Below are 23,913 nucleotides of genomic sequence, written 5' to 3'. Positions count from 1 at the left end.
AATGCTGCATTCCATTTACATTGGAACTCGAAAGTTGGAACTGGGAGTGACGGCATCCCCTATTTCACAGTATTCCAGTTGAGTCTGGTGAAGACTATTGATTTAATGTGAAACAAATATGACAGAAGCCCTAATTGTAAAAAATAGCAGTGTTTGCCACGTTGGAATCCTATGTCGGGTTGGAGAGGTCGCTCCGAGATTCCGATTAGGAAATCCGAGATCACTCAAATTCCAAGTCACTACCACAAATAGACAATTAATTGAAGTTTTGACGTCTTCAGTAGTAACCTTCCATGTAGAAAGTAATAAAAACAAAGAAAAAAAACCCATTCAAATGAGGACGAATGAAACTTTTGACAGATACAGTAACTACAAACACAAACAGTTAAATAATGTTTTCTCTTTGCTTTATAATATATGTAAAACTAAACCTGAAGGACCAAACCAGTGTTTTTACATGTTTACTCGTGTCTCAGCTTGATTTCCATCAGCAGGTTTAGAAGTTATTAAACTTAGCAGACACCAGATGCTGATGACTGTCATGGCTGAGAACAGTTAAAGTGACAGTGAAAATGAAGAAAAGAAAAGCAAAAACGGGTATTTATAGTGCTAAGAAATTGACACATGAACAAAGGGATGAGTATCTACTGCACAGACCATGTAATGTAGTAAAGTAAATTCACTTAAACTAAAGTAGAGAATGAAAAAGCAACACAGTATTAACTTTGGCATCGCGTGGATTTCGTCATGCAAAAAAACACCGGCATGGTCCTTTAACTATCACAGTAAAAAAGGGTCGTCACCCAGAATGTGCTTCTCTCTCACTCTCCACTGGGGAAACGGTGTCACCCTCATGTTGGATTATTATAAGTACAGTGAGATTAGTTTTTAAAAGGCAAATATGTGAAACAAAAGCAGATTTGATTGCAGGAAAATGTATTATTATTATTAATAATAATAATAATAATTTAAAAAAATGAAATAAATAGAATCTTCACAGTGCATGGAGGAATGAACCAACCGTGGTTCAGTTTCAGGACAAACACCCAGTGCGGGCGCTGTTGTCTCTTTTTATTTGTCCATTACCTTGACTGGGTTTGTCACTTTTACAGGTCATTATTTACAATTATAGCATTTAATTCAGCATAAGACTGCCTTCCTGTATGAGATAAGGAGTCTTATTGTACAAACACATGGTTCGCGTCCAGTGTTTTCCATGCAACACTGAGCTCAAACCTGGTTTCAGGAAGCGTTTCCTTCAGACAACACAGAGGTGCACATACTGACATTTCATATATTATTTAACCCCCAACACAAAACACATGCAAACCTGCTGCAAATGGAATGAAATTCAATGTGTGTACAGACTTATTTTGTGTTTAATAATGAGGTTTATCATGTAGAGTGTATTTATTTTTAAAGAAATTTCCAGAAAATGTGGCACTAATTCTTTATAAATAACATAAAAAAAAGCTAAAGTATAGATTTTTATTGTAAAACATGAGAAAGATGATCAAAGTAATGATGATCCTCATTTATCTTAAAACAACTGTATAAAGTGATTCCACTAAAATCACAACTTAAAAAATATAATAATAAAAATATTAATAAACTATAGTTTTGTCACATTACCCACCCCACAGAATCAACTTTTTTTATTTGTTTGTCGTGACTTGACCAACTTTATATTGGATAAGATCATGTGGTTAGACCTGAGCTCTTTCAAATACGTGGTGAACTTCATTTTGGTCATTTTTGTTGGTCCAGACCCAATACACGTGAAACCTGCCGCTGTGATTCTTTTGACAGAAAATCAAGAATAACTCTTTTTTTTAAAATTCCTTAAAGAAATATCTATAGCGGTTGAATTAGGTGTTTGTATATCATTCTCTGACGACAGTGCAAACACAACCTCAGCTGATTGTTATGGAAGACGAGCACTGATGTGACTGAATGGGTTTGTTACACGGACGCCAGTGAGGTCCGTCCGTGTTGGGGAAAAAAAGTGCCTCTTCATGCAGTTCATAAACTGTACAAGTTACTCATGAAAACCACGCCACACAAGAACGATGTAAACTTGTAAAGAGTCCCGTTTAAAAAACACAGACCAGTGAAGAGAGAGATAAGCGTTTCTGTTTTCACATGCTCTCAGGTCTGTGACACAAACAGAGACTTGCAGAGGAAGAGTTCGCTCACAGACGTGCACTCCTGGCTCGTGATGAAAGTTAAACATTGATTAATAAACCCTCCTTGGCCATAAGAAGTTATCGAGGAGTCCATAAATGACAGCAGAACTCTTCCTCTGGCATCACCGGCAGACCATAGAAAAACAGTAGTTCTTTAGATTATAAATGCTAGAATAATAAAAACGTGAGGAGCGCTTGATTCCGTCGCCGTGATGTTTCCACTCATCGAGCACCCCTCAGCAGGTTCAAAGGTGTGAAAATGTACATGTCAAAGCCCCGAGACAGAGAGCTACAGTCAGTCTTTTCTTTGCTGGTGTTGTTATTGTGGTGTACGGTCAAAAACAACCAGGATCAGCAGCTAGATCCTCCAATACATGTCACATGACTCACACCATGGACTAAATATGAGTATGAGGACAGAAATCAGTCTGTCCTGGATCGGATCAAGAGTTTGTAAAAACGTATAAATTATATTTTGAGGAGAATTAGCAAGAAAATGTCCAAAAAAAGGGGGAAAAACTGAATATTTTGAAAAAACTTTTGACAAACATAGATCAAATTGACTGCCACTTTGACAGGTCACAGTTATAAAATTGTAAATAATGATAACTAATGATATATGGAACTAATTAGCCCACAGTGTGTGATCTGGAAATTGGTCAATAACTAAGATTCACCATTCACCTGCATGTAAACACCACGTCACTTCTATCCCACTGAAAAGCCATTTTCAGACATCAGCTCTGGGTAGATTCTGAAGATTCGAGTCGATCACTGGAGGGGGGGTGGAGCTCATTCAGCCAGGACAATGTCTGCCGTTCAATACATGTTTGAAATCCGTCCAACACACAGAGGAAAAAACATTCACTCTCACATTCACACCAATGAACCTTTTCACCAAACTGTGTGATTTTGGACTGTGGGAGGAAGCCAAGGTACCCTGAGAGAGAACCCACACACACACACACACACGGGGAAAACATGCAAAGAAAGGCCATCATTTTTTAAATAGATATTTGGAATTTGGATCTATTAGAATGGATTTAGATTATTTTAGGATGAGAATCTCACTGAATTATACACTCTAAAATAACACAATGTTTTTAAACCCTAACTAACACTTTGCACTTTCATGACTATGCACACAGTGTACAATGCTCATGTATGGAGGACCCGGGCTGCTGTTGTTATCAACGCACAATTGAACACAATGTGTTTTGAATGCGGTTCAGCTGTAGCTCTCTGTCCCATTACTTTGTGTGGTTTTATGTTTTTGACCAAGTTCTTTTTTGTTTTTGTTTTGTTTTTTTTGCTGGTCAGAAAGTAAAGTACTGTGCATACAACTCCTCCTCTGGTGAAACATGTCCTTTGTTTTCTCCCACTCCCCTGGAGTCTGATGGTGTCACAGCATTAGCTTCAGGAGGGCTGAGAGAGGAGAGAAAACACACACTCAAAAGTTAACGTGGTGATTTAAAGGACAACTGCAGCAAAATACAAAGAGAAATGATCCTCACATGCTGCGAGTGAGCAGAGGCTGATGACTGCAATCCATTAGCCAAGGGAATCTTACAGTATATGACACATTTATCTGAGCTGGTGCTCAACCTGAGGTGCAGCACTGCAATATTTAACTTAAGAGTCACAGCCAATAGTTTTCCTAAAACACATTTTAAATCAATTTTGTTGGAATCCCCTTTACATCTGAGAGCCAACAACAATATAAGTTCTCTAGCCCTCACGATTCAGTAATTAACACCACCAATCATTTAGTAATGACCCGTCTACCTGCATATTTCATTGCAATAATCTTTAATGCTTTCTTGCATCCTTCTTGCAACCTTTTCTAGAATTGTTTAACAACCAGTGTGCTCCTAGTGCCAGTCCCAAGGAGGGTGGGAGGGTTGGGCACAGGAACGGCATCCGACATAAAAAAAAAATATCTCATATATGTCATAAATCAAATATAAGGATCAATGAAAATAGCAGGTGATCGGCTGTGGCGACCCGTAGACAGGGAGAAGTCAAAAGAAACAAATCCACAATTTAGTTGACCTGCAACCTAACCCTCTGGTTACCCTTTGGCACCAACCGAAACGTCAATGAACACTTAACCTCAATCCAAGTCCTTATGCTCTCCTTCGCTTCTCTGCTGGACAGACGTGCAGTCTGGATTAACTATATATATTAACTATAATTAATTAACAGTTATACAAATGCTTATATAATGTATGCTTATTGTAAAGTGTTGTCCTAAATAAAACAAGCTCAAAATCTTCTAAACGTTCTTTATCTTCTAAAAAAAGGAAACATAAACATTTAAAATCAAACTAACTGAAGTGGGGTTTATTTGACATGTGCGCCCTCCAGTGGCAGGATTGGAGGGCGCACACACGCAGGTACACACTCGTTTATATCTTATATCTAACACTAACAGTCGAGCAGGGAGATGCAATGTACTGAAATCACTCTCTCTGTTCTCTATGCTTCTGTGGTGGAAGTCCCATTGAGACAGATTTGTTTTGATTGAGGAAACTTTCAGGCCTGGTTTCTTTTTGGGAAAATAAAACACAACTCTCTCTGTGAAAGCTCCATGGTAGAAAATGAGAGCATGATGGATCAAAAAGGGATTGTGTTTAGTTTAATCATTCTTTTTTTTTCTGCCGACACTGAACTTTTGGAGGAAACAAGGAGCCTTCTGTGAAATGAACAAATCAATATGGTGCTAATGAACAACAGCCTCTGTTGAATATCTGTAGAGGTACAAGGGAATAGGGGTGGAACAGTTAGGTTCATATCATGAATGTTTTCATATATATACTATATAATATAAAATTAAACGAATAACATTATCTCTGTCACTACCCTAATGAACGGGATGGATTTGAACTTGAAGTGGTATGAAGTTCTTGGCCTGAAAATCTCACAGAAAAAATATAACAAACACCTTCATGAAAGAAGGTCACATCACACAAACTTTCATCATCACTCTGCAAATGGTGGTGAGGGAAAAAACAGATATACTGTGAGTCAGACAGTTACAAGTCGGGTGAGTAATGCTGCGTTCCGTTTGTCGACAATTGGAATTTAGGTCATGGGGCCAGTGTTTGAAGTGGGGAAAAAATATTAGTATTACTAAATCACTCAACACTACTGTATCAAATATATGAGCAAACTCACACACCCCTAGTTTAGATGGGTGCCTCTACACAACCACGGCTAATTTTAGTTTTAATTTTAATTTAAGTTCTCTAATCCAATCCAACTTTATTTGTAAAGCACTTTAAAAACAACCACAGTAGACCTGTACGGCTGTACAGAAGCAGTGCAGAATAATAAACAGAAAACACTAAAAATAAGATACAAAACCTCAAACGGGGCAATAAAATACATATAAGAAAGGAATAAAAATGACACATTGTTATATAATTTTAGGCTCATATTGCCTGATAAATGGAATGCACCATGAGATGCATGAGCCAACATTCTCAACAACTTACTCTTTTTCATGTTTCTCACACACGGTGGTTGTATTAACCTAGCAAGCTATCTCTTTAGCGATAGCTTCTCACTCTCCTGCTCTCTCATGCTCTGTCTGCAACATGTTCAGTTATTCTTGTGCCTCCTTTAGCGCTAACGGTACAAGTAATAAGAGGAGTTTATTTGCAACTACGAAGGAGAGGCTTTTTATTTTAGAATCTACGCTTCACACCATGGAAGCTAAGTCATTAGCTGTAGCTACTAGCCCCAAAATGGTTCACCTCAAAACACCCCTTGTTTTAAAGCGAGGCAGAGACATTTTTGAGGTACCCATGTTGTAGTTTACCCCAACTACATCCAAAACGACATGACTTGAAGGGTTTGTTAACTTTAGTGAACAAATGACAAAATGGGGGTTTACAAGTGTGGGAACTTTTTTGTAAACACAATACTGAACTGTCATATGTTGTCTGCTCTATGGCTGCAAAGCATCATGGGAAACACAGTCCTTCAGTACAAAGGCACTGTCCTTAATATGCACACTATAAAATGTAAAATGAAATGTATTGTCTTATTTTTAGCTTCATATGAACTGCTGATTGTAAATTAACTTATTAATAAAAACTTTTAAACTCTATCTACTTAAATTAAATTCACAACAACCTGTATGGCGACTGCTGTTTCTTGAATTCTGATACATGTCACATTAAATACTAACATATTGTTGTTCATAAATCACCACCAGCTTTGACAGACCAAATTCAACAGCACTTCAATTTTAAATATTATTTTAAAATCATTTGCTACAAATAAAAGTGTGCTGGTGTGTAGAGAGACTTCATTATGGTTTGCTTGATATTCAACAGCAGTCTCATTTAAATCTCAATTTATGGTTTAAAAGAAAGTCCGTAGAACACATAATTTAAAAGATATTAAAGGTTAACGGCGCTTTGACTCATTTAGTGGCAAGGTTTTGCAGGCACATCCAAATTCAGCCATTAAATCTCTAAGTGGCTGCAGATAATTATATGAATATAACTATCCATCTTTGCTTTGAGCAGAGGGGTGAGGACAGAGGGGAAAGAAATGAAGGGGTGAGGTGAAAAAGAGAAAGGCAGTGAGGGCAGCAAACATCAAGTATTTGACTCGCCGACTTTGGTGACGTGAACGTGAACAGAGGGCAGCAGAAATAAGTCAGTCAATAGTTCTCACCTCCTTACGCTTTGTTGCACCGGGGCTTCTTGAGGATGAGGAGCATGAGGAGGAGCAAGGCTTGGCATGGGATGAGGTGGAGGATGAGGATAAGGAGGAGGAAGAAGAAGAGGAAGAGGCTGAGAAAGAGGAAGGAGGAGGAAGAGAGCTGAGCAATGGCAGGGCTTTCCTAAGATGGAGGAGGGGGAAGAGAGGAGGTGGAAAGCCGCCCGGGATTCTACCTCCTCCACCTCCTGTCCTTCATGACTCACACTGTTTTTAACCATAGACACACATAGAACGGCAGGGTTTAGCAGCTCTGAGAAATGAAGGAGGCATTGATTACTGTAGTCAACAGGAGATCTGTGCAGGCAGAGAAGGACAGTTGATAACTCTTTATTTTTAATATAGTATCGGTTTCTCTCTTGACGTTTGTACACACTGATGCTTAGAAGTGTAAATGGGGGAGTAAATGTGATAAGAAGAACCCACAGTGAGCAAAACAGCTATGAAGAAGATGAGGAGGAGGGGGAGGAGGAGGAGACTAATGACGCTATAATCAACCATTATTGTTTGTGAGTGAGTGCAGCAGCTGGTATGACAGGTGTGTGTTTACAATGAGCAGCTTTGATAACGGAGATCAGTCTTGATGCGAGACAGCTCATCTGGGAAGAAGGCTGTGATTTTGTGCTTCAGTGATTCATAGTGATCAAGATTCACTTTGAGGTAAGAATCATAGAAAATGAACAAATATATGAACAAAACAGAAGAAGTAAAATCAAGCATATGCTGTTTTTAAAGGCTACACTTGATTCAAGTTTAAATTAAATAGGGGAAAATGTCAATACACTGCATCGCTTTAAACAAACCAGTCAAGCTAACAAACCTCTACATCTGTCAGAAATCTAAACTAACAAGTCCTTAAAAGTTCCAGTGTGTAAGAATTAGTGTCATCCACAGGTGAGACTTACACACTGGAACTTTAAGGACTGGATAAATGGGAGGGTTGTGTCAGGAAAAACGTCAGGCTTAAAAAAATCTCTGCCAAATACGGATTATCTGCTGTGGCGACCCCGAAAGGTGGCGAAGCCAAAAGAAAAAAAATAATGGGTCCTTAATATATATATATATATATATACATTTCTGCCAATAACTCCTAATATTTAATTACATACTGGATCTTTAATACACGCACCTTTACACTACAATGCAGGTGCTTCATGATAGCTGTTACCTTGACATAACATAAAGTATAACGTTCAAACTGGGTCTCACACACTCCCCCACAGATCATGTGACCACTCACCTTGATAAGGGGATTGATGACCCCGACGTTGGCACTGGAGTTAAACACCTTGTTGAAACCAGTCTCTCTGTTCACCAGCTCCAACTGGTAGAACTTCTTGTCGTCCTGTAGGACACAATGTCAGGAGTGGAGTGTCAAAACCGAACTGATGTTTCATACTGCCTGTATTTATATAAAGTACAGTGTTTGTTGTTGGAATACATCAACACAGATTACAGTTGCTGGAAAGAAAAATCTCAAAGGCCAAAAGGTTGGAGTTTGTAAAGAATGGATGAAGTTATGGATGAAGCTTTTTACATGAATGCTGCACACCATTCATTTCATTATCATTTTGTTATTTTTGAAGTAGTCTTATATTGAACACTTGTACTTACATATTTAAGACACTTTTTGTCTTAAAATGCACTTTATTGTACAATGTCGGGAACCTGAAGAGCAAATTTTGTTCTCTTCAGACGTCAGCATGATCAGAACGACAAAGCAGAACTTTACAAGTCTGGTCACTTTTTAGCCTCTTTCTCTAAGGAGCGCCCCCTACAGTTTCGGAGTACATATTTTTTACACCATTGGAAACCATTGTCTACCGCTTTATCCTAACCCCTTATCCTGACCCCTGACACTCCACCCTCCCCTCACAGACAGGATTAACAGTTTTTTCTCAGCTTTTTGTAATACTGAGCTTATGAATGCACAACGGAGGAACGGATGTGACATGGCTAAGATGTATTTCTCTGATGGAGGAAAGGTCTCTCCACCCCGTTTACTCACCACCAGCTTTTTGACGAGAGCTTCTCTCTCTGTGACCATCTCTCTCAGCTCTGCTATGAGATGCAGATCCTCTGGTCGACTTTCTCTGTTCCTCAACTTCTCCTCTGTCCCCTCCAACCTGGACACAAGGCACAGCACAGTCGTCAGGAGCAGCACGGGGTTGAGGGTCTTGCCCAAGGACACATCGGGCATGTAGACGAGCAGAGCCAGGAATCAAACCCACAACCTTTGAGTTGAAAGACAACTCCCTCTACCACTGAGCTACCATGCAAAGGAGGAGCCGGTAAATACAGAGAAAGGCTTAATCACACCTGTTTCTGTCGCTTACAGTATTTGCAGAGCAGAAATCTTGTCTTTGAGGACCTCCTGAGCCTTGTTGAAGTCAGCCAGCATGATTTGTGTTTCTCTGTGATGGACCACACTCATCTCTCCCAGCTCCCTCTCGTGTCTCTTTGCCAAGTCTTGTTCATGAGCCCTGCAGGATGGCGGCATGGACGAACACAACTCAAAACAGTGTTTTACATTAATTACAGAGACTATGTTTTCGCACTTACACACACTTCACATTGTGTTCTGCACTGTTGCTTCATTGTGAAACTGGAAAACCCAGTGTGTGCTCGATACAGTTAACACACTAACAGCACTCAATAACGAGCCACGGGAGTCTTTAACCACACAAGAGTCTCATTGTGGATGTAACTCACAAACACATTTCATTTCTTGGTCGGATATAAGACGTGGGATTAAGAAATCCATTAGGAACATCTCAATGCCGATATTTTTAAACGTACCTGTGTACAATCAAAGATGAAGGAAGTAATTATGAATGTTAAGACTATGGCTATACCGGCTATAAAAGGAAGATTAGAGACTGCAGTGTTGTTGGTTAATACAGGGGAATACAGGGACCCTGTGAAGACCTTCAGGAGATCGAAAAAGCCATGCCAGTCAGTGTGCATTGAGGGAGTGGAGGTTGAGACCGTGCAGTCCTACAAGTACCTGGGGGTGGTCTGCTAACACAGATGCAGTGTACAGGAAGGGACCTGAGCCGCCTCTTTTTCCTGAGGCGGCTCAGGTTCTTTAATGTCTGCAGTGACATGCTGCAGATGTTCTACCAATGAGTGGTGGCTGTTTTATGCTGTTGTTAACTCAGGGAGCAACATTACAGAAACTGCAGATGCCTCGACAAACTGGGGAAAAAGGCCAATTCTGTGCTAAGCAGGGGACTGGCAGACAAGGAGGAGGCTGCATGCCATCATGGACAACAACACACACGCCCTCCATATGTTACTATTTAGTGTTATTGTATATATAGCTATATGTCCTCATGTTTTGTGTCCTGTTTACAGAATTTAAAGAGCAAATTTAATCTCTTGACAGTCACAGTTAATTACTCATAACTAGTATGTACACAAATATCTGTCTATTTATATTGTGATTTGGGACACGGTAGTTTGCAATCTTCAAAAGAATGGGTGCCTATATAGAACGATTGGGAAACACTGGATAAGAACATGTGAGATAAAAGTCACAAAACTGATCAGAAACTCACAGTAAAAATGCTTTTTTTAACTCTTATGGCATGAGGATAATTTCTCTGAAAACTGGGTCAGTTACTATAAGAGTTACAGGTTAATTCTCGATAATAAATCACAACCTGAATGGATGTGGTTTGCCTATGATCTTGGAGTTGGTGGCTACAGCCTCTGATCATGTACCTTATCTGATGATTGGCTTCACTACGGACCCTCAGAACCTCTTTGCCCTTCAGTTCCAGTTCTCTGGTCAGAGTGTCGATGGTCTCGTTCAGGGAGTGGATCTCATGGTCCAGATTGGTGATGCGATTGCTGCGGGAACACACCTCTGCTTGGAGGTCTGAGAGGCGAACCAGGAGCTCTTGTTCCTTAAACACGTGTGTGTGCACATTAAAACATTAAAGTCTCTGTAAAGTGATAAAACTATCTCTCCTGATTTTGTCACCCCACAGAAAAATGTGTTACTAACCACCACCTTACTAAATTTGAATGACTAAAAAAGTGTTTCAAAATTAGGTTTTTAAACACACACACTGGTTTATTTTCCTTAGTGGGGACCAAAGTTGTGTCAGTGTTTGCACAGAATATATACATACATGCACCAGTGCCAAACTTTCTGTTCAACAAACAAGTAGAGAAGCAACGTTCACCTGCTTTGGTCCCAACCTAAGTGTGTATGTGAGCCAATGTCCACTGGAGAAGTTCTGTCCTCTCCTCCTAATGCACTGTGACACACATTATCATTTAAACACTTTAGTGGGGACCAAAGTTTGTCAGTCTTTGTACAGAATACAAACGTTAACCGCACAGGCATCAAACTTCCTGTTCAACAAACGAGTAGAGAAAGAAAGTTCACCGACTTTGGTCCTAACTAAAGTGTGCATGCAAGTATGTGTCCACTGAAGGGGCCCTGTCCTCTTCTCCCAATGCACTACCACACACATACGGGCTTATAGCTTTAGTGGGGACCAAAGTCCATCAACATCAATGTCTGTTCTTCTTCTCTACTTCATTTCCTCATCTTGAGGAAATTTAAATAAAGCGGCAGAGCTTTTCTGCATATTTTTGCAAAAATCCTGAAAATAAACAGTTTTCAAGGAACGTAAAGACTGTATTTGCTTTACAGGGAATTTAATTAAAAAATGTGTTGATGTTTTGAGAAGATGCTAAAGGTGTTACCTGCTGGTGGCTGTGCTCCATGGCTTTCTCCAGCTCTCGTTTAACGGCACTATTTTCTTTAAGGTGAATCTGCTTGAGATGCTCAACAGCTGAAGCGTGGAGGTGGTTCAGCTCTGCACGAAGAGAGGCTGCCAGATGGAGACAATGCACTTCACTGACAATATGTTTGACAAAACACTAAAATAAATCATACATTTTAGCCAAATTTAGCCAAAATTAAAAAAAAAAGAAAAAAGAAAAAAGAAAAAAGCACACTCGTGCAGAAATATTAGCTTTTTTTATGTTGCATTTCATTTACATTGGAACTGGGAACACAAATGTATCTTTGGCTAGCCATTGTTAGCAATACCAGTCAATAACAACGATCTACAAACAGTGTAGTAACATGTCTACGGTTAAAAATGAAACAGTACTATGCATTACTGTGGCACAAATACGACAGAAGTGCTATTAATGGCACAAAATCCAGGTCCAGGTCACCCCAGAAGAAGGATACGAAGGTGTAATTTGAGGACATAAATAAAAGACGACAGTAGCTGTTGATGCATGATGGTGCTTCACTGCTTACATCTATATAAAGAATGATGTGGTTTCCTCATCAGTCCACTCTTTTTAATGTGGGTAATGTGGGTTTTGTTATAAACATTTTTTTGTGCAGGTGCAATATTTTGTATTCTGTGTTGTTTATATTCTGTGAATTATTGTATACTTGTCTGTTGTAGGCTGTTTTTTTAACTCTGTTATGCCGTGTATTGCTCTGCAGCTGTTGTGGGGGTGATATAGTACATTTGATTTGATTTGACATATGCCTTCTAGTCTGCTAAGTTCTAGTTTTGTCACGTGATTTCTTAGCATTTATTTTAGGAATATGTTTTTATTTAAATTATTCACATTATTTTTTAACTGTGTACCTCTTTTTAAACCTCTTAAACTGAGTTTTACTTTCAAGGTTGGCTTCATATCAGGAGCATCTGTCCCTTTTGTCACGTATAAAGTTCAGCTAAAACAGCTTATCTGCTCACCGATCACTGATGCTTTTAAATCCAAGGAGCCATTTCAAACTTGAGGAGGACAAAGCATCTTTAAAGACCTACAGGTTGAACATACTGTTTGTATCATTAGCCAGTTTGTTCATTTGTTACCTTAAAGTTGGAGTAAGTGACAGATTTGTTCTGTTATTGGTCAATAAATCCATAACAACCTTTCATCATATTGTAAATCCTGTGTTCTGAGATAAAACTAGATTCCGTTTACAGCCTTGAGAAAAGCTGCTGCTCGTACTGGCAGGATAAAAGCTGTAAACCCAAAAATGGGCAGAGCATTTCAGAGCTGGAGAAATTCTCTTGGATTATCTGTTGTGTATGAAATGTGAGCCTCTGTCTGGGCTCATCTGGTGGGAGAAGATAAATAGAATTTTATTGTCCCTGTATTTTTCACAGAATAAAACATGTCAACTCTTTGGGGCTCAGGACAGAGAGAGTCCAACTCAAAACAACCTTACCATCAGCTATTTGTCTTCCAATCAGTCACACTATATATTTAATCCTTGTTTAAATCTACTGAATTTAATCTACAGACATATTAATCACCGCTTTGGACATGACAGATATGGAGAGTTGAGGAAAATGAGGAAAACGATGACATCTTTGCTTGCTGTGGTTTGAGGTTGTCTAAACAGTGATGAGTTATTTATTAATTACCTAGCTTTGCTTTCCCCTCGTCCTCCAGTTCAAACCGCAGTGTCTGCAGCTCCTGATCCGACTGCTGTCTCAGGATATCTAAGGTCCTCCTGTGGGCCTCCTTCAGAGCATGGACCTCCTCCCTCTGCTCCTGCTTCAGGCGCTCCTCCAGGGCCTGGCAGTGGGGAAAGAGGAGAAAATGGAAAGTGGAGGCATGAAAGGCTCAGTATGCTACATGAAAAACATACTACTTCTACATGAGTAGCATCAACAGTGAAAACATAACTGTTAGTGTAAGGATAATATTTCTACAATTAGCTGGGAAAAAATGACATAATTATAAGCTGATGGTAAATTAAACCCACAAGACAATGAGGCAACATGACCAGAGAAGCCATGTCCCACTTCCACACTAATTATTAGCAATTTAAATTATCAGCACATTAAAGACACTCAAAATAGTCAATGCCGACTTATCTGCTTGCTTATTCAGTATGCTGATGATGCTATGCTATTTGTCCAAAAATGCACAACATAAAAATAGAGTTGCTCATAGTTAAATTATGAGAAATATTTGAATTTGTGAGACAGCACTACTAAGATCCTGATTTATGCTACATCCATACAACACAAATGAAAGATTCTATATTATCTACACGTATATCTGATGTAAACAAAATGCTTATTTTGTCCCTTTCAGAAAATACTACAAACATGAAACAGCCATGGTGAAAATAGTGAAAATAATCATCTTCTTTCTTTCTTTTATGACACTGATGACAAGGTGAAACTGAAACTTCCCACTCCAATTCCTTCTTTTAGGAACAACTTCTGCTTTGGAGCAAACTCTTTCACAGTGTACAGATGAGGCAGGGGTGCACAAGAACTGCTCTATCATCTGTGCCTACTGCCTGTACACCAGTGCATTATCCTGTGCAATAGTCATAATTATCATACACAAACAATACATTAACAGATATAAACACATCAGAGAGATGAACCAACGAAAATATCGCACCAGCTTTCTCACCTTGGAAGGAATTGAGGACAGGACTGGGGTCGAGAGCCCTTTTTACAGGTTGCACCATCAGTTACTAGGCCCATTATTTGAGCTTCAAGCTGTTAGTCCCCATTCGTCCATGAGGAATGTCATCACACAAGCTATATTTCCTACTGTGTGTGCCTGTGGGAATTTCACTGCACTCAGTAAAGCTGACTGGACACAGGTGTTTCCATCTATATAATGGCAGGTCACAGCCAGGTAGTCATCCATGTTAATGGATGTCCACATATCTGCTGTTAAGCTGACTGCTGCTACAATCTGGACTGCAGCTTTGGCTTTCTCTTTCTCTCTTAAAGGTTAAAAGAAGAAAATAAAATCTATTTGTTAAACTCAACAGTACTCTCCTGTTTCATCCATGTCACCAAACACACCTTTCTTGTTGGGACGACATAGGTTGGATCCTGTTTTGCCACTGGGTGGAAAGGCGGATGAGAGGTTAGCACTGTGAAGAAGGTGCTGGGTTCAATTCCCACTCTGGGACTTTTCTGTGTGGAGTTTGCATGTTCTCCCTGTGTCTGTGTGGGTTTCCTCTGGGTTCTCGAGTTTCCTCCCACCATCAAAACATGTATGAATGTTACACATATTCAGACAAGTTGATTCATTGTGGTGGCACACTCAGTTACAGGGGCTCAGATCAACCCTCCAACTGACCTTACACATTTCCTTTTGCAATTTCAGTGTGATAATAACAATAAACATGCTTTTGCTTTCCTATTAAATCATTGACCCCATGCAGCTCCTTTCTGGTCACCCTGAAGCATCGGCACAGTACGACCCATCATTAGTCGCATTTGTTTCACAGTAAATCAGTGGTACACATAATACTGATAACAATAATAATAATGATAACCATAGACATTTTGCTACGATGTTTTTCTGCACACAAATGACCATGTAGAGCACTGCTGTTGATGACTAGTATCTGAGTTCCAATGTAAATGGACAGTCTTTGTTCTTGTCATTGTGTTAAAAGTTAAAGTTCATGTACACCGAGTTTAAATGTCAAAATATGCATGAAAATTCAAATCCCCCACCACCAAAAAACCAAACCCATTGAACAGTCTCATTTCCATAGAGTTGCTTAACCTTTAGAACAAAGAGCATTTCGGCTGCTTTTTTCCATTACTATGTTTAAACATACGGTATATACAGAGGGTATAAGAATAGTGCAATATAGAGTGTCTTATATCCTTTTTTTCAGCACAACCTATAGGCAACCTAGGCATTTTCACCAACTATATAAACACACCTGAGCAAAAAGTACTCAAAATGTTTCAAATGAGATTGAATTTGTGAAATTTGAAAATGTGTCACAGTTCAAAGTTCACTTGGCTTGTTTTTATAAAGAAAAGAAAAACCTGTCTATATTGTGACTTCTGCACAAATATTGCTACTTTATATCGCTACTCAAAATGCGATAAAAAATGAATCATAACTTTGACTCAACAACACATAAGAAGAACAAAATAAATAAATTTAAAGCCTGAATGTGTGACCTATAAACACACCGCCCCAGGACGTCTATATAAGGCAGGGGTGTCAAACTCATTTTTGTTCAGGGGCCACATACAGCACAATTTCATCTCAAGTGGGCCGGACCAGTAACAATAGTGACCAACAAGAATTCCTTTGTTTTTTCTCCTTTGTTTTACATTTAATGAAGGATATTTTAACAAAACATGACATTTCTTGAAAAATATAAACGCAATTGCAACAATATCATGCCTAAATTTACTATTTGCACATCACACTGGATCTATAAAGGCACAAACATTTAGTCACAGGTATCTGGAAGTGAAAAATATTGTATTTGACATTACGTTTAGATTGTAATCGTAGTGTGAAATTTTAACAAATTCATCCTGTGGGCCAGATTGGACCCTCTGGCGGGCTGGTTCTGGCCCCCAGGCCGTATGTTTGACACCCCTGATATAAGGAGTTGTGTGTTATTCCCACCAGCAAATTACCATGGGTGCACCTGTGCACCGTGAGCACTAAGGGTTAATGTGATCTACATTGTTAATCTAAGGATAAAACAACATTACAAGAGGTCTGACACAAAACGTGTCTCAACATCTATGCACGCGACCTCCTGTTCCCTATGTTTAACAAGAAAATTAAAGCAGACAAAGCAAACAAAATGTGTTAGCTCCTCCAGCTGATTCAATTGCTTTATGACTCGTTTACCTCCAATTAAGCGGGATGAGGTCCAATTAAATGAACACTAAGCACATTAAAACAACTGAAACGCAGACTCCTCTACTTGGGGAACTGTGTGTCGCCTCAGTGGGTTTGGCTGTTTTTCTCACAGACAGCTAAACTGCAGCTGCTCCTCCCCGTAAACACAGAATGAAATAACTAAAAAAGCTATTTGTACGAGGCGGTATCTTTCTGGTGTGTGTGTGTGTGTGTTCCAGGTATTACTCATGTTGTGGGGACCTAAATCTGTTAACACAGTCATGTTATGCTGACTTCCTTATGGGGATAAAAAGCAAGTCCCCATAACAGAGTTAGGGCTCAGGTTAGGCCTGTAATAGTTGGTTAAGGTTAGAGTCCCCAGGAATTGAATGTAATGTCCTCTGAAGTCATGGAAACCAGACTGAGTGTGTGTCTCACCCTGATCTGGTGCTGCCTGGCCTCCTCCATGGTGCTGAGAGCACAGCAGTGAGCCTCCTGTAATCGATGCTCTCTCCTCTGATGCTCTCTCTGCATCTCTGGAAACAGCAAACAGATACATTAGCGCTGTACACCCTGGGTTACCGTACGTGCTTCCATTTGTCCTAAGAGCACGGATGACGTGATGCCGGCTTCAGACACGTTGAACAGAGCATGAAAACATATCATTTAGGACTTTAGGACTTTATGCTCCTCACACAAACAGAGAGATTTTTTTTTGGTTTCCTCCTCCATCAGATGGTGATAAATCATGATTAAAAACCTTTTTTTTAACCTTCTGTTGTGAATGATCATGTCTAAATACCCATTTCTATCAAGCAGCTCAGTTTGAGTCAGCTCAGTATGTTACCCATGCAGTAATTATTGTTTATTGTTTGGGATTTTAAAATTCACATTCAACTGTAGCGCCTATTGGAGTAGTATGCCTTAAGATCCAGCAGAGGGTGCACTTAAGGTTTCTTACCATATCATATGACAGTGACTTTGACGGAAAAACACGATGTGCACCAAATACCCATAACTCAAAAGGACATTGGTGCACTCTGAGCACATTTTCTCATGGGTAGTATTAACCCTCAAGGGTTAAATATTTCACTGATTTGCAGAAATCTATGTCTTATTAGAATACTGGTAGTGTTTTCAAATGATCGTGATTCCCTCCCTCAGTTTCCCCTGAGTCTGAGAAAAATCCTTAGATGTTCTAATTGCATCATTTTGCACCAAAGCTGAGAAGTGACGACGATGGTGGAAGGTAGTTTTCAAACTGATATGGCAGGAGGAAAATTTGAACATCTGGTGCTGGACTACAGCAAGGGACAGTTGAGGAGGATGGAGGAGGCAACCGCTGCTGAGGTGCAAGACCTGCCTGTCAGTGAGGATGAGGATGCTGGGCTGACTTGAGCAGGGGCCGACTGGTGGTGTCAGTGCTCACACTGTGTGCCGACGGACACAGAGAGTCCTTATGCTGAATTGCCCTGATGTCAATTTCCTCTTAAAGAAATCTCGGTATCTGCCAAGGAAACGACAGTACGTGTAACAGAGCACCCCAGCTTGCTCCAAGCTTGGATAGATTGCTCCTAGAGACATATTTCAGGATCCCCAAGGATGTCTGGGTATAAAGTGAATATTTTGTTTTTCACTTTTATATATATATTTTAATCATATTCTTTTTCACCCCATTGATATGTACCGCCAGCTGAGCTAAGGATTGCATTTGTACAGCTTGCATCACTAACGTTGTGCTCTGAGTTTTGCAGACAATATGGCCTGACAGCCGACCATCACTTTATGGAAGGGATCCTGCAAGGCGAGAGAGGGGAAAGGCATTGGTCTTGTTTTACCTGCCTGTGTTGTTCAGAAAATCAGAAGATACTCAGCTCCCGACGGGCAGTACTGCAGCTATAAAGAGACTGTTATAGTAATAGTAATATAATAGGTTTGACATTATTCATATATATAAGTGTTCAATATTTTTTTAATCGACAGTTCAAATTCATGTTGGCTGTGGCTTATTTTCTAGCTCCATTAGAGGACGAATAAGAGAATTAGATGAGATAACGGTAGCAGAATAATGTTCTTGCCTTGCATCATCTTGCTCTAAACTCGAAACTTACTTCTTGCCCTTTCCTTGTTCCTTGTTTAAAATTTTCATCCCGGCACCATATCGAGGGGAAAAGATGCATGTTTTTCACAAATCTGTAATGGATTTGACAGCTAATATGTCACCGGGATTTGTGTGTTTACATAATTAGCACTCTGACTACATTTGGTAAGCAAGGGGTGTGGCCTATCCACTACATAGATGACCCAGTTTTAATGAACATTCATCTTTCCAGCAGTGAAATACTCCTTTAAGCTTTAATCCTTTTTAAAGACGATGCACGGATGGAAATTGCAGATAAGATTGCTTGTTGCTAGCGTTCAGGACATGTTCTTACCTTTAAGCTGTTGGTTCAGCAGTTCTCTTTCCTGGTTGAACTGGGACTGCAGCTGCTGGAGAGCTGACTGCGACTGAGACAACTGCAGCTCCAGGGACTGTTTCAGCAGCGAGATCTGAACAGAGGAAGACACAGGGAGGGTAAGGCCGTGATTACTAGTGTTCACACTGGAGGGCATAACAAGCCTTACTGAAATAAACAGATGGGATGATAATTAAAAGCAAATCTCGACAGGTCAATGTGCCTGTGACCTAAACATAAAAAAGTAATTGCAGCTTCAAGTGGTTTTCTATCTCTGACTGTACATCAACATCACATACACTTTCTTTGTCCAAATCCAATGCTTGGATGTTTATGGTACATGTTGTAAAAATACGTACTCTGTGGGGGGGAAAGCGACCAGAGTTGCACAGTTCTGCATTAAATCCTCTCATGAGAACCCTTTTTGGTTAAAACTTTATAGCTCGGGTACACAAATTATTATGAATTACCTGATTAATTCACATGTATTAATGTTTAATCATGCCTGACTACATGAAGGCACATGACATTTTATTAACTAAGGTATTGGAATCATCATGACGGATGAGTCATTGATGATTTTCACAATGACACAATGGCACACAGAGCCACTAAAAACAATACTTTACTCCCACTTTGTGGGGTGACGTAATAATACCATAATACCAAACATTTCCACAGCAGTTAATATAAGCCCACGAGTTTCATTAAATGCTGTGTAGATATTGGATCTATTAGTTGGCCTGAGTGTCTGTGAATGAGGTGAGAGGCTCTGCTCCTTCATACGTCACTCTTCCTTCAGCTGCAGTGGATAAATACCCAGCAGGATTTACATTAACTACTGTAAGGTAAGATGGATTTCTACTGAGAGGATGAGGAGAAGGACTGGAATGAAGATTTGGGGCTTCTACATGGGATGTGGATTTAAATAGACAGACAGATGACCTGCACGGTTTATCCTCTGTCTCTCTCTCTTCGTGTCCAGTGACTGTCAGTTAATGATTTTTAAACTTAGAGAAAGATAAAAACAAGACTAATGAGGTGGAAATGTCTTCAACAGTAATTAAACATGCATTCATGCGCAGCAGCCTGGAGGCTGGGACCTTACAATGAAGAAAAAGTCATTATAGATAAGGATTGGCACATCAACAAACCTTCATGTTCAACTTACATCGTGTTTGTAACGGCCATGTCACAAAAGCCTCAACATATGATGTAAGTGTAAATGTACCCACCTACTTCGAGGTTAGTATCAGTATAAAATATTGTAAAACAGATAAAGGATCATTCCCGGCCCATAATTCCTTGCTGTAATAACAGTGTGTCATCTGGTTGTGATAAGACCCATCTTTACAAGGTGGTGTCGTAAAAACTCACTGGGGTTGATCAGATCCCACAGATCTGCCCTCTTATGAGAGAGATGCCAGCAAGCGTTCTCTCTCCGTCTGTAAGGGTTACTGTTATTGACGATCCACTGCTCACTCCATAATTAAGCTCAGATATATCATTTACCTACCTACTAATAAGTGTTCAGAAGCATTTGCTTTATTTTAAATGATAGTAAATCTGTGGCTTTTAGACTTCGAGACCAGATAATGAATAGAAATGGACCATATTAAACACATCTGCAAGATGTCCTTCAGCCACCTCCCATGGCCAAACCACGCCCCACTCTTGGATGCTGTAAACCTGGTCCACTCCTCTGTCTCGTCCAGACTGGACAACTGCAAAACACTTCTCATCAAGAGCCATAGCCAGAGTCTCCAGAGACTCCAAGACATCCAAAACCGTGCAGCTGCAGGATCCCTCAGGTCCAAAATAAAATCAAAGACGTGTCAAATGAAGGTGCTGTTTCCATGGGGAGAACATGCAAACTCCATGCAGAAAGGTCCTGAGCTGTTTCATACAGATGAAAAAATGAGGGGGGGAACTGAAAGCAACAAATTCAGACTGCTTCATTTTTTTTCTTTTACCAAACTGATGTGGGTGGTCGCCGGAGCCAGTTTGTCAGAAACTGTTTACCGAGGCCACCGGTGTCTTGGCAAAATCAGGACAAGCCTCTTCAGCTGTGACTCAGCTGAGCTTCACTATACCCAGAGGCACTCTGTGCTCAGCACAGTCAGCCACAGGAGGCTGAGGAGACAAAAGCCTGAACTCTGGGCCCAGTGTCACACAGACAGACCTTTAACTGAACTGAACCTGAACTGAGCAGGTAAAGCAATAACAACTGGCAAATATTAATGTACAGTATCTATCGTATAGACTTTAGAATGCACATATTTTCTTTCTTTTTTGAGGATATGAGGATTTTTTTTTTTAATTTTGATGTTTAATGTTGAAGAATACTCATCATTTAACAGATTCATTGTAATAGTAAAATCTCTTGTTGCAGGGAGATTGGGGGCTGTCTCTCCACTCCCCCAAATGTCTGTTAGTGGAAAACAGACATGGCATTTAGTGGAGTCCTCAGAATCAGGAGGTCTTGCAAAGTCTTAGAAGCATGCAAAAATAAATACATTGTCAGGAGAGAGATAGGGATTTGCATTTGTGGTGAGTTTTTATATATATATATGTATATATATGTATATATATATATACTGTATATATATATATATATATACACATATACATATAAATACATATATACAAAGAACTAGAAACCGCATGTGTACACCTGGCTGCACCAGGTGTCCAATGGGAACAAACTGATTAGCACAGCAGGATGTGCTCTATGCAGCATGACGAGCATGTCATGCTTAGGTTAGGCTGCAGCGTATGGCTTTGCAAAGAAAAAAACAAAAAAAAAAACAGTTGACAGCTGATACTTAATCTTTATAAACCCCTTCAAAATATCACACACAATATCTGCATAGATCAGTGTTGTTTACGCACCACTTTTTGTACTTGTCATATTAGACACAACAAAGCTTGTTGACTAAATGTCAAGAAAACGTCACTGTGCGAGTCGGAACAGTCAGATAGATGATAGAGGTAGTAAATGGCTTGTGTTTACGTTTGCTCATATTTAACTCATGACAACATTGATCTGATCTGTGCATCAGTGTGTGTCCTGGTTCTATCACAGAAAGCTGTTTTTACCCCAGTTTTTATTTCTCTTCCTACAAAGCTGCGTCAGGGAAAACTCTAAATCTATGAATGCCTGGAACCAGGTCACATCTGAACACCACCACCTGTGCAACTAATTATACTGCTCTTATGCTGTGTTCCATTACCATCGAACGTAAAGTCCACACAGGAAAGGCCCTTGGTCTTACCAGGGTTTCAAACTGGGGGCCTTCCTGCTGTGAGGCAATAGTGTTAGCCACTATAATACCAAGAGACACATTTCTACATTTATCTGTAGTTTGAAGTAATCAAACTTAATTTGAGAAACATTCAGTTAATTAACGGTGTTTTGAAAACGTGTTGATGTGAGTGTATGTTGGGTCAGCATACATCCAGATGTAAACATGTGTGTGTGTGTGTGTGTGTTACCTGCTCCAGCAGGTCCTCCACCTTCCTCTGCCAGCCTTCTCTTGCTGCCATCAGCTCCAGTTCCTTCTGCTGAGAGAGCTGTGTCAGCGCAGACTGCTTGTCTGCTTCATACTCCTCGTTCAGCTCCTCCTTCAACAAGCGCACTTCTTCCCTGCAGCGCGACACACACACACTTTTTGGTTGCACTAAAGCGAATCTGTACACAAAATGTTGCTTTCACTTGTGTTCCTACTCCTTCTTATTCAAAGGCGTTCAGTCGCTTGGCAGAACAAGACTAAACGACATGCGAGACACACGAGGAGCGAGGATCTTACTGCAGTGCATCTCTCCACTTCTGCTCCAGGTCGTCGGCCATCTTGTCCGTCTTCTGCTTCTCTTCGGTTCTGATGGACATCAGTCTGGCATCATGCTGCTGTTTCTGGGTCTCGATCTCCTCCTGCAAAGACAAAAGGTGCTCTACTACTTCATCTTCCTTGTCTTTTTTGTCCTGCCTGTCTTGTGTTTTTAGACATTTGTTCGCTACATTGACACTATAAAGCCACATGAACCTGTTTCATCCACATCTTATTATAACGTGTGTTAGACTGTAGGGGTTCAAATATCTGCTTTAATACTTGGTAAAAAATATATACATTTTTGTCAATGTTGTCTTGTGGTTCCTGTTTTATTTTGAAATTTCTCTCTCCTCTCGTTTCAGGTAACCTTGTGTTTTCCTCCCAGTCTGATTGTCTGTCCCACCCTGATAGTTTCCACCTGTTCCCCATTACCATGTGTATATATTATGGTCTGTGTGTCCTTTTGTGTGAACCAAAGTAACTCCCGTACCTTTGTCGTGTTGTGTTACTTTGTCAAGCCCTTGTTTTTCCCCTCGAAAGAGTGATTTGTTTGTTAGCTTTAGCTGTTTTTTGTTAGTAGTTTTTTCCTCTTGGGAGTGTTTTTTTTGCTGCAAGTTGCAAAATAAGTTTGTTTATTTTTCACTTTGTCTCCCGAGTGGTGCAACTGGGTCCAAGTCCTCCAAGTATCTTGTGTGACACGCAGGAGTGGTTGGGGACAAGAAGAGTCTATCCCGTCAAACTGCTGAACGGGTTTTTGGTGTAACATGGCTCCACAGTGCCACCTAGCACATTTAAAATAAAGAGCCGTAGAAAATGATTTCAGAGATCATAAAATCTAGACAGAAGTATCTCTGACATATTAGCAAAACACAACAATAAGGTAGCTATTTTGGATCAAACGGCCATTTTTTGCCCATTTTTGCACATGTGGTATCTGAACAAACTCTTCCTACGCTTTACCCCAATCAACATCAAATTTGGACAGGTCACTCTGGACAAGATAAGGATTAAACGTTATCAAAGGCTTCACTTAATATCACATGGTTTTGGCACTAGGGGACAGTA

At 40.0% G+C, this 23,913-nt stretch overlaps 1 protein-coding gene across 3 annotated transcripts in view; it reads right to left on the bottom strand.

Annotated features, from left to right (window-relative positions):
* Positions 1–3,146: 3,146 nt before the first annotated feature.
* fam184aa (family with sequence similarity 184 member Aa) overlaps positions 3,147–23,913 on the bottom strand; it is a 58,411-nt gene continuing 37,644 nt past the window's right edge. For 2 of the 3 annotated variants that reach the window (XM_044018091.1, XM_044018109.1), the window contains 12 exons: positions 22,828–22,949; positions 22,514–22,664; positions 18,998–19,112; positions 17,001–17,098; positions 13,343–13,496; positions 11,643–11,770; positions 11,114–11,188; positions 10,647–10,831; positions 9,257–9,403; positions 8,929–9,046; positions 8,161–8,265; positions 3,147–3,611 (listed from right to left, as the gene is read on the bottom strand). In XM_044018091.1, the coding sequence (XP_043874026.1) occupies positions 3,603–3,611; positions 8,161–8,265; positions 8,929–9,046; positions 9,257–9,403; positions 10,647–10,831; positions 11,114–11,188; positions 11,643–11,770; positions 13,343–13,496; positions 17,001–17,098; positions 18,998–19,112; positions 22,514–22,664; positions 22,828–22,949 (1,407 nt within the window). In that variant the 3' untranslated portion in view covers positions 3,147–3,602. The remainder of the gene's footprint in view (positions 3,612–8,160; positions 8,266–8,928; positions 9,047–9,256; positions 9,404–10,646; positions 10,832–11,113; positions 11,189–11,642; positions 11,771–13,342; positions 13,497–17,000; positions 17,099–18,997; positions 19,113–22,513; positions 22,665–22,827; positions 22,950–23,913) is intronic. The other variant, XM_044018101.1, reaches the window with a different exon arrangement.

This window comes from Solea senegalensis, linkage group LG2, assembly GCF_019176455.1.
Source record: "Solea senegalensis isolate Sse05_10M linkage group LG2, IFAPA_SoseM_1, whole genome shotgun sequence".
In the NCBI taxonomy this organism is placed as follows: domain Eukaryota; kingdom Metazoa; phylum Chordata; class Actinopteri; order Pleuronectiformes; family Soleidae; genus Solea; species Solea senegalensis.
Note: the sequence above shows the minus strand (reverse complement) of the source record. Positions and strands in the feature narration are given on the sequence as shown.